The sequence below is a fragment of the Batrachochytrium dendrobatidis genome, assembly GCF_000203795.2.
Source record: "Batrachochytrium dendrobatidis JAM81 unplaced genomic scaffold BATDEscaffold_14, whole genome shotgun sequence".
NCBI lineage: Eukaryota > Fungi > Chytridiomycota > Chytridiomycetes > Rhizophydiales > Batrachochytrium > Batrachochytrium dendrobatidis.
In genome coordinates this window covers 665,386-676,224 of record NW_006281112.1, presented here as the reverse complement: position 1 = coordinate 676,224, position 10,839 = coordinate 665,386, and the positions used below count along the sequence as shown (strand labels likewise).

General features: G+C 39.4%; 4 protein-coding genes across 4 annotated transcripts; 3 read left to right on the top strand and 1 right to left on the bottom strand.

The window, feature by feature from the left end:
- Positions 1-1,217: 1,217 nt before the first annotated feature.
- BATDEDRAFT_27762 (uncharacterized protein) lies at positions 1,218-2,987 on the top strand (the record flags this gene model as incomplete). Its single annotated transcript, XM_006681894.1, has 2 exons — positions 1,218-1,350; positions 1,483-2,987. 2 exons carry the CDS (start codon positions 1,218-1,220, stop codon positions 2,985-2,987), a joined length of 1,638 nt encoding a protein of 545 aa, XP_006681957.1.
- Positions 2,988-5,201: 2,214 nt separating this feature from the next.
- On the top strand, positions 5,202-6,441 carry BATDEDRAFT_14098 (uncharacterized protein; the record flags this gene model as incomplete). Its single annotated transcript, XM_006681809.1, has 4 exons — positions 5,202-5,543; positions 5,612-5,708; positions 5,778-6,239; positions 6,299-6,441. The coding sequence occupies 4 exons, from the start codon at positions 5,202-5,204 to the stop codon at positions 6,439-6,441; spliced, it is 1,044 nt and encodes a 347-aa protein (XP_006681872.1).
- A 126-nt stretch (positions 6,442-6,567) lies between these two features.
- BATDEDRAFT_91867 (uncharacterized protein) lies at positions 6,568-7,843 on the bottom strand (the record flags this gene model as incomplete). Its single annotated transcript, XM_006681996.1, has 5 exons — positions 6,568-6,687; positions 6,769-6,883; positions 6,946-7,054; positions 7,146-7,507; positions 7,641-7,843. The coding sequence occupies 5 exons, from the start codon at positions 7,841-7,843 to the stop codon at positions 6,568-6,570; spliced, it is 909 nt and encodes a 302-aa protein (XP_006682059.1).
- Positions 7,844-7,955: 112 nt separating this feature from the next.
- Positions 7,956-10,268, top strand: BATDEDRAFT_91726 (uncharacterized protein; the record flags this gene model as incomplete). The annotated part of the gene is made up of 6 exons (XM_006682042.1): positions 7,956-7,963; positions 8,118-8,901; positions 8,972-9,035; positions 9,131-9,367; positions 9,444-10,047; positions 10,112-10,268. 6 exons carry the CDS (start codon positions 7,956-7,958, stop codon positions 10,248-10,250), a joined length of 1,836 nt encoding a protein of 611 aa, XP_006682105.1. The 3' UTR covers positions 10,251-10,268.
- Between the last annotated feature and the right edge of the window lie 571 nt (positions 10,269-10,839).

Here is a 10,839-nt window from a genome sequence, read left to right as displayed (position 1 = left end):
ATGCGAATTTCTCAGTGGTATCATTTCTATTAACCCAATTGACCAATAAATAGTGCATTTCATTTCAAACCCACGATATCGCCATCAATCTCATTTAATATCATATGACAATCTTATTTCCATTTCAACATCCATGACCTTGTACCATACATTGTCACAGTTGCAGTTAATGGTTTTAATCAAATATTCAACCAGCATAAAATGTACAATATTTAGTAATTCAAAAGATATTTTTTATTTCAAACAAGTATGGATTCATTGAAGCTTCATACACGAGCACTGCAATCAATTGACTAGTTGGTGAACCAAACACGTTTATTCGAAGCGTTTACAGATTCTTGACAAATCGAGTAAACAGCCAAGGGCTAATTACAGCCATATTCACGTCGACTGGAACACTGAATAAGGGAGTCGGTGCATAGTAAACAATCAGTCTCATGGTATATTCGTTTCAATTTCCACTAAATGTGCTAAACAGCACTGCCTTTGAACTCACTAAAGGTTACTGATTTCCATTATACTCATTTCTATGTGGAGCAACTCAACAAATGCTCACATCACAACTTCAGTCAATCCCACTCGTTCAATCTCCAATTCTTCTTTCCTACAAACCAAACTTACAATCATTAATGAACTCGAATCCAAACGTATCTGAAATTCAGAATACAATAATAAGTGTGTGCAGAGTACTATTGACGACACCAAACCAGCCAAACTCAATCACCAAATTAGAATGGATCTGGTTCAAATTTGGTGATGGTATAACGTATGGCTATACAAAAAGGGAGGTTTAAAATGATAGTTGCATTGTATAATAGACTATGTTCAACTAAAAGTATTGATTTGTAGTAATCATTAGAATGTTTAATTATTGTACATTTTAAAGGCAGTCGTAAAATACAGAAAAATGACTAGTTTATGTCAACCAAACTTGGAGTGTCGGAATAAAAACAACTTTCCAATTATAGATCCTATTCAAATACTTTCTAAATTTAGTTACAGCTAGTGGCAATGGGATAAAAAGGGAGTTTAGCAGCCATGTATGTATTTCGCACAGCATTCCATACAAAAAATCTGCTGATCATCATTTTAGCTACAGTTTTGAAATCAGGGCGGGTGAAACCATATGTATTCACTTTTTGCGAAAGCATGCACTGAATTTCCTATATAAATGGCAGACTTCACGATATCAAACTACCATCATCCAAATCTCAATCATGAATTCTTCACTATTCTCAGTCATATTTGCTCTTGCTGTTAGCTATACTGTTGCTGTTCCAACAAAGGCTGGAACTTCAATTCGTCCAAACGGATTCGCACCCAACAAAATTACACTTGTTCATACAAATGGTGAGTTGAAATAGATGGATTGCTAAACTACGTTTCATCAAGCCATAGTTTGTAGACAATATGGTTTGAATATTAAGCTATTGATGACAATTCACGAAAATCTGTACTGATTTTATCATGTCACTGTTTTAGATATACACGCTCATCTTGACCAGTTTAATGTTGGCGGTGTGGACTGCTCTCAGGCAGAAATTGACGCAAACACTTGCTATGGTGGTATAGCTCGTATCAAAACAGCTGTTGACCAGATTCGAAAAAATGCCAAGGACGTTTTGATGCTGGATGCAGGCGATCAATTCCAAGGCACCATGTTTTTCAATATATTTGGTGGAAAGCCATCTGCTGAATTCATGAATGATCTGAAATATGATGCCATGTCTTTAGGAAACCACGAGTTTGATCGTGGTGTCGGTTATCTAGCCGACTTTATCAAATCACTCAATTTCCCAGCTCTTTCATCCAATATTGAGTTGACGACAGCGCCAAGGCTTAAAGATGCAGGTGTCGTGCCATATATCTACTTGGAAAAGTACTCTCTTGCCATTATTGGATACATTACCAAGACAACTGCAGAGATTACCACTGGAGGAAGGGATGTCAAGTTTTACGATCCTGTTGCGCCAGTCCAGAAATATGTCGACGAACTGCACAGCCAGGGCATTAAGCGTATCATTTGTGTTTCTCACAATGGATATCACCAGGACCAGTATCTTGCCCAAAATACCAAGGGAGTCCAGCTCATTGTTGGTGGACACTCGCACTCTCTTCTCTTGAAAGACACATCGCTTCCTAATGTCGAGGGTCTGTATCCAACTGTGGTAAAGAATCTTGAAGGAAAGGATACCTATGTGGTCCAGGCTCACCGTTTTGGCGATTATCTTGGATATCTCGAACTTGAATGGGATTTGTTTGACAACATGAAACCACCTAAAGGCGATCCCATACTTCTTGATCAACAGTTTACGCCCAATCCCGAATACCAAGCCAAAGTAGATAAGCTTCGTGAATCTTTTTCGAGTCTTTCTGAAAAAATTCTTGGCAAATCTTTGGGAGATTTCCTTGTTGAAGACTGCATTACTGGTGAGTGTGCATTTGGAAATCTAGTGACTGATTGTATGATTGAAAATCATAAAGAGGAAGGTGCTCAAATCGCCATGGTGAACTCTGGTGCAATCCGAGCATCTATTCTCAAGGGACCAGTGTCCCATGCCGATATCATGATCATTGCACCGTTTGGCAGTGTGGTCGCAAGTTTTAAATACTCGGGCAAGCAAATCATGAAACTTCTTGAAAACTCTGCAGCCATGTACAATCCCATTTTGAAAAAAAGTATCATTACTGTCCCTCAGTATTCTGGCTTGACGTTTGATTTTGACTCCAAGAAACCTATTGGTAGCAAAATCACCAAAGTTCTTGTAGGCGGTAAACCTTTGGAGATGGATACCTTGTACAATTTCTACACTCTGGATTATATTGCAGAAGGAGGTGATAACATGATACCGCCTATTGCTTACAAGTCTGACGAGTTGATTGCAGATTCATTGGCAATGTGCATTGAGCGTCGTGGAACCATCACGCCAGCTGTTGAAGGTCGTTTCCCCAAAATCCGAGATTCTGATGCTTTATTTGAGCCCTGATCCATTGCTAAAACAGTTTGACATGATCGGTTCAACTCTTTCAAATGCATATTGTGTATTGCTTAAATAGATGCTATCTTGATGATAATTCAAGTTCATCCTTTACAAATCTTAATAAACAAAAATACAAGGATTTATATGGTTTTTTGAATGACAGTCAATAGTCTAGTGTGTTGGATAATATTGAAATGGTTTGTTCAAGTGTAGTAGATCCAACACAGGTTGCTGGAGATGAAGGCGTGTTGCAGCCCTGATTGAGAGCCCAACAGCAGCAGGTGCATTTTTGCTTGCAATAGTGGCCCTTTGGTAGCTACACGAATAAATGACCAATAATTATTCAGGAATAAGCATTTGTATTGACTGCATTTTCATAACAGCAATTAGTTCACTTTTTTGGCATCAAGGCATATACGCTAGCCAATAGCATGCTTGAGGTTATGCTAATAGTAGCAGTAAATGCGAGACTTGTCGAGATTTAATTCCATTTACAAATCACCCTTATACAGGTATCCAAGCATTCCATCTCTTGTTTTCAGCTGTAATTCAGGCTTACAGCCATATTCACGTCGACTGGAACACTGAATAAGGGAGTCGGTGCATAGTAAACAATCAGTCTCATGGTATATTCGTTTCAATTTCCACTAAATGTGCTAAACAGCACTGCCTTTGAACTCACTAGAGTTTACTGATTTCCATTGTATTCATTTCTATGTGGAGCAACTCAACAAATGCTCACATCACAGCTTCAGGCAATCCCACTTGTTCAATCTCCAATTCTTCTTTCCTACAAACCAAACTTACAATCATCACTGAACTCGAATCCAAACGTATCTGAAATTCAGAATACAATAATAAGTGTGTGCAGAGTACTATTGACGACACCAAACCAGCCAAACTCAATCACCAAATTAGAATGGACCTGGTTCAAATTTGGTGATGGTATAACGTATGGCTATACAAAAAGGGAGGTTTAAAATGATAGTTGCATTGTATAATAGACTTTATGTTCAACTAAAAGTATTGATTTGTAGTAATCACTAAAATGTTTAATTATTGTACATTTTAAAGGCAGTCGTAAAATACAGAAAGATGACTAGTTTATGTCAACCAAACTTGGAGTGTCGGAATAAAAGGAAACCACTGTGTTAATAGGACATTTGAGTATATTTTATGTAGGATTGTAGGACAAAAACAATGGCAAGTTATTAATAAAAGGGAGATCTAAGCATTGATGCACCTTGCACAAGTATCGACTTTTACTGTAGTCATGCATCCAGATCGAAACGAGTCGCAAGAGCCATTGCTATGTACATTTACTGTATCGACTGATACAGTCAACACCAACGTTCATAGCGGTGTTACTAAAATAGCATCTTCTACCACTGCATCGCCGCTCTCTAGCTCAGATGTTGCATATTCTGAGTTATCCGATGCCAGTAAACCAAATGACAAACCATTGCAGCCTTTTTATGATCGTCCTCATCGACAGAGTTCTGTCAATCTGCCATTACGGACCGGAACAGTTGTGTTTGATGATCCGACCACTGCTTCTGCTGCTGCCTTTCATGCAGACAGAGAGTTTTACAACACTTCGTTCAAGTCTGCAAGCATTGTTGGGAGTTATCAAAAGACTATGGCAGCTAGTAAAGCTGCTGGGTCTTGTGTGCATGACCGTAGTATTTACATGACATCTCCTTCTGCTGTAATGCTGCCATCTACACTGTCCATTAGTCCTAGACATCCAGCTTATCACAGAGCTGGAATGTTCCAAAGCAACGCAGTCACTTCCAGCCCTCCGTCAGAAACTGCAGACGCTGTTGGGAGTGACAACATAACCATTCCTAAACCTACTGCACATCGTCATAGTATATTCTTGGAAACCTCTGCCTCTCAGCCTCGTTCTATTGCTTACTCTGGTTTACAAGGTCAAAGTGCATCTTTTCCTAATTTGACAGCCATTAGCAATCCATCGCATACGTCCTCGCACAATCGTCTAGATGCTCGGTTAGATTGTCATTCTCAGTTTGAAAGAGAAAACATGGTCAGTGAAAGACAGCCTGAAAATGGTCTCAATTATGATACAATTGCTGCTGCATTTGATCGTCAGTCTTCATCCGCATCGTCCAAATATGCCGTGAGTTGATGTGTCGATTTAACTGTTTTGGATAATCAGAAATTGACACTGCTTTGTAATCAATCTAGACATCTAGGTTCATGTTTTTTTCAGAAACCACCGGAGTCGTTCGTGCTCCCACATTTGATGAAATCAATTTAAACAAGTTTGACCGTCCAGTCAAGGACATTCTCGAAGACGGTCCTTTTTGGCTAGATGTTTGTCAACCTACTCCAACAGAAATGTTTAATATCAGTAGGGCATTTGGCATTCATCCCCTCACTGACGAAGATATTCAAACTCCAGATACCCGCGAGAAATGTGAAGTGTTCAACAACTATTACTTTGTTGTCATTCGATCGTTTGAACAAGATCATGCTAGCTCAAGGTTCATGGCTCCTATTCCAGTCTACATTGTCATTTTCCGTGAATGCGTCATTTCTGTAAGTTGTCATTTTGTTGAAACAAAAATTCATATTTGCCAACCACTTTGTGTTATAATCGAGTCTAGTTTCATTTCAGACCAAATCCGCATGCAAGCAATGTACTGAATCGTATCGACCAATTGCATGCATATGGATTGCAAGTTACCACAGGCAAGTATTTACGTTTTAGCAATTGCTGTTATACACTATTCTAATCTGCACCAATTTGAATGTCTGCTTTGCATAACATAGACTGGATCAACTATGCGCTTATTGACGATATTACCGACAGTTTCATTCCGTTAATTAAATTCATCGAGTTGGAAGTCGACAACATTGACGAGCTCGTTCTCATTCTCAAGGAATCTGAACAATCCGACATGTTACGGCGGATTGGACATGCTCGAAAACAAGTCACTCAACTTCTTCGACTTCTTTCTACCAAAGCCGATGTTGTTAAAATGGTCATTAACCGCTGTATGGAGCGGCTTGCTCCTGATTCTGAAACTCGTCTGTATTTAGAGGATATTCACGACCATGTCATTACTATGATGCAAAATCTGCTGCATTCGGAAAAGACATTGGGTAGATCGCATTCAAATTATTTGGCACAGATTTCTATTGAAATCACTCAAGCCTCCAATCGTACTTCTGATGTAGTGATGCGTATGACTGCCTTGGCTAGTATTCTGGTACCGCTCAATGTTGTTACTGGTAAGACCTGTTTATCCAATGCATAGATGTATGACTCTTTACTTATATTGATTCGCTAGGTCTTTGGGGAATGAACGTCCAAGTTCCTGGGCAGGAAGTAGATGGACCAGTCGATTTGCGATGGTTTTTTATGATTTTAGCAGGCATGACAATTCTCGCTGCCTTTATATTTTACATTATGCGCAAAGTAAAATTAGTATAAGCCGAGCAAATCTTGTGGTGGTCGCTGTTTCTGGGCAGTATTGTATTTATTACTGATGGGCTTATCAACTTTTGGATTATTGGTATTTGTAAGCCGTCGACATTGCGTACTGCCGCTACTCTAGCGTTATTCCCAAACTTTGACTGTTCCATCTAGTGATGTAGATACCATGGTATGAAGTTTGGGATGGTATGCAACGCAGGTAACTGCCATTGTGTGTCCCTCGAGTGTTTTTTCAAGATTCCCCTAAAGTCATTTTAAAATTCAATAAATTGGTCAGCTTAATTCAACAGCTTATGATTGTACAAGATGCAAAAATCAAATTACTTCTACAAGATCCCACATGCATATACGACCGTCTTCGCTGCCACTTATGACGTGTGCATCAGTATATGAAAAGGTTGATACCACTCGGTAATCCGAGTTTTTGTGACCGGTATATCTGCCAAATCAATGAACTGGATTAGCATGGCATTAAAATTGTATACTTTCTAGAAAACTTACTCGCTTAGCAACTCGCCGGTTTCTTTGTCAAATAATCTGATCTTACTATCTAAAGTATTGACCAAAATGCAATTTCCGTCATTTGAAAACCGTGCTGAAATAATGGGATCTACAAAATTACTTGTCAGTGAGTTAAACTACATATGCAGATCATCCAGAAGAATCAAAATTGTTTTGCAAAATTCAAATCAATCTCGTACGTCCAACTGCGTCTATAGTGACTCTTCCAGTTCGAACATCGTAAATCTTCAGTCTGCCATCAACACATCCAACCAAAATTTCCGTATCCAAAATCTGAACTGCTTCCACACTATCTTTTGATCCGTCAAGTATCTGAATAGGTTTCCAAGTATTCCGAGCACGACAGTCCCATAATCGAACAGTAGTATCATACGATCCCGAAGCAAGGATCGATGCATCTAAATTAAATGCAACCGTATTGACTCGTTGAGTGTGTTCGTTCCATTTTTGAACCGGACGGCCTGTTCCCACATCCCATAGGATCACACCACGATCCATGCTGCAAGAAGCAAACCGACTATTATCAGAAGCCGACTGTGGTCTAGCAGTGAATAAGATTGGATTTAATAAAGTTGAATCTAGCATCAGATCGATGCGTGGAATTTTACCCATTGCAAACTTGTATGTATAAACTATGCTAGATTATGAGATACAAGGCAGTGGATGATTCTTACAGTGCAATTCCAAGAACATCTTTACTATGAGTCGAGTAAGTTTTGATACACATTCCGGTTACAGGATTCCATAGTTTGACTGAGCGGTCAGCACTTCCAGTAAGACAATACGCCCCATCACTGCTGTATACAACTGTATGAACTGCAGCAGTGTGTCCTATCAATGTTCTGGCCTCTTTATCCGGCAATGGCAGTTGCAGCATTTCATTGCCAGCGAGCAGTTCAAATCGCATCCAAAAACTAACGCAAATTCACGTGACGTAGCGTGACTTGTTGAATTGCAGATTTGAAATTCTTGACCAAATTTTTAAAAATATGAAAGTGTAAGTCAGAGTAAATCCCATCATGTAATGCCTAAATGCCGTATCAATAGTTTGGTTTTTGAGTAACTTGCAAAAATATCGACTATATATGTTCAATTGAATTTTACCATCATTTAAAATGACTGCATTCGCTTACCAATTGACAATGTATTAGTCTCGTGGTGGGCTCACTTGGCGAAAAGCTTGAACAAGCATTGGACAAGATTGCTACGATTAACAAAAAACATGGTCCATTTGAGTTGCTTCTTTGTGCTGGAGATCTGTTTGGTTCCGATCCAGCCCAGCAACTCGTGGTTTTGGAATCTATTCTTGTTGGTAAAATCAAGATTCCTATTCCGACATACTTTATGGCTGGTAAACATGTGTTGGCAGCCAAGTTGATGGACTTGATTGAAAAGACTGAAGGCCAGTTGACAGAAAATCTGATTTATCTTGGCTCGAGAGGAACGACGACCACCGCTGATCAACTGTCCATTTCAGTCTGTAGTGGTGTAAACGCAGGTCAGTATAGCAAAAAACAGTCTGGACAAATTTTAGATATTCTATTGTCATCAGGATGGCCATCGCAAATTCAAATGCAATCGCCGCTTGCGACGGTCAAACTCTCTGGAAAGTTGCTTTCAGTTGGATCGGCTTTGGCATCAGATCTAGCAATAGAACTCGCACCTAGATATATGTTTTCAACTGACGAAGGTGTGTTTTTTGAACGTGAACCCTTTCAATTCGGTGGTGCTGCACACTATACAAGATTTATTGGTCTAGGTGCATTTGGAGCAGCAAACAAAGAGCGGTGGTTTTATGCCATGAATATTGTACCGGCTGCTACGCTAGACACAAACACACTCAAGACTAAACCGGAAGTGGTAACCTCGTGTCCACTTACTCTTTCTCGTAGTGAAACCAATCAGTCTACCAGTTTGAAGCGTCCTAGCGAAACAGTAAGTACATTTAAAAAATATGCAACCACGCTTTATTTAATGAATATCCTGCTGACTTGAAATTGCAAAGGAAACTGCCACTTCTTTCTTTTGGGATCAAGGTAATCCAACAGACGGACGAAAGAAACGACAAAGTATGTAGAACATCCAGTCTATTTTACACACACTACAACAGATTTATATATGGATAAATAGTATAACTGACGTTTTTGTTGGGCTGGCTTGATAGGAGCTCCACCCGATACCTATGTGTGTCATCGATGTAAACAGCCTGGTCATTGGAAAGACGATTGCACAATGGAGCAAGCACAGCATCAGCGATCATCTGGCACACTTCCTGATGGATATGTGTGCAAGATCTGCAATGTTCCTGGACATCACATTCGCGAGTGTCCAGAAGCTAATCATAACCGACTTGACCAGTCTGGCCATCGCAATCCAAACGGGCTTTTGACTCATCGCGATGGTAGGTTGTATTGTCAAAATAGTTGATACAAATACACAAGGTATATCTAACCCCAACCATTGCTATAATCAATTAGATTCATTGTGCTGGTTTTGCACTTCCAACGAAAAACTTGAAGTGCATCTCATTCTTACAATCCTAGACAAAACTTACATTTCAATAGCAAAAGGTGGATTGGTGCCTGGTCATGTTCTCATTGTACCCATTACACATTTTACTAGCACACAAAGCATACAGCATCTCAGCGATACTGATACTAGCACGGATGAATCAATTGACGCCAAGGAAACCATCAATGAAATGAATCAAGTTCAGCGTCGTATTCGAGAAATTGAAACTACTGCTCAAAATGATGTGGTTGTATTCGAAGTCTATACTGGCAAAAACATTGAAAATCCAGCACATCAACGGTTGCATCATCTCCATTTACAAGTCGTGCCAGTACCAAAAGGAAAAACTCATGAGATTGAGGCAGCATTTAAAAAAGAAGCAGAGAAACAGCAGCTAGAATGTTTGAATGAGGTTCCTAAAGACGATTCTGTGCCATATTTGAAAGTCGAACTGGAAAATGGAAAAACGTTGGTTTTCTCACCAAGTACAGAGCGAATTGCTGAAATAGCTGCAGCAAGAAAAACACCTGGCTCACGAGCTCCAAGACTATTTGATATGCAATTAGGCCGGTATGTTATTTGGTTGAACATTGCCATTTTTATTTAAACACGATTTTTAATGATATGTGATTAGTCGCGTAATGGCTGATGTATTAAACATGCCAGATCGTGCCGATTGGAAACAATGCGTAGTGAATATCAAGGAAGAGGAGGAATTGGTTGAAACTCTCAAACCTATTTACGAAAACTTTCAAGACGAATTAAACAAGTGATCAACTATACTTGCAGCCAACTTTTCTTTTGCTCAGATTTAGCTGCTATACGAATTTCAGATTCAATCAAATGCACAACATGATTGAATCTGTATATTTTTAGTAGGAATGTATTGGAGAGTAGCGTCGTTGTTTATAACAGTATCTACATGATAGCATATTCTAAACACTGCAAGGTCGAGTCTTGACATCATTTCAGTATTGTCTATTAGTAGTATGTAATTGGGTTCCACATTTGCGAAATTTGACTCGCCAATATCTTCTGCAATGCAAAATGGACCTTTGGAATACTGATACATTGCATCTGATAGAGCGTCGCGATGTTTGGTCTCCAAATGGGCAACAAGATTGAAGTTGGTTCTTGAATTTGTCTTGACGAGCTGCTGACAAATTTTACAGGGAATTCTCGCCTTGTCAAGGTCATTTATATCATCAAGCTTGTCAAAAAACTGCCACACCAAACTGGCCTTTGAGACTTTAGACAAACGTGTGGTTGCTAAAGGAATAGAGCATGAGATTGAGGGTAAGGAGGACGACGCATGGTCATGACTGTCATTGAGTCTCCTTTTCCCTTTTCCTGTATCCTCGT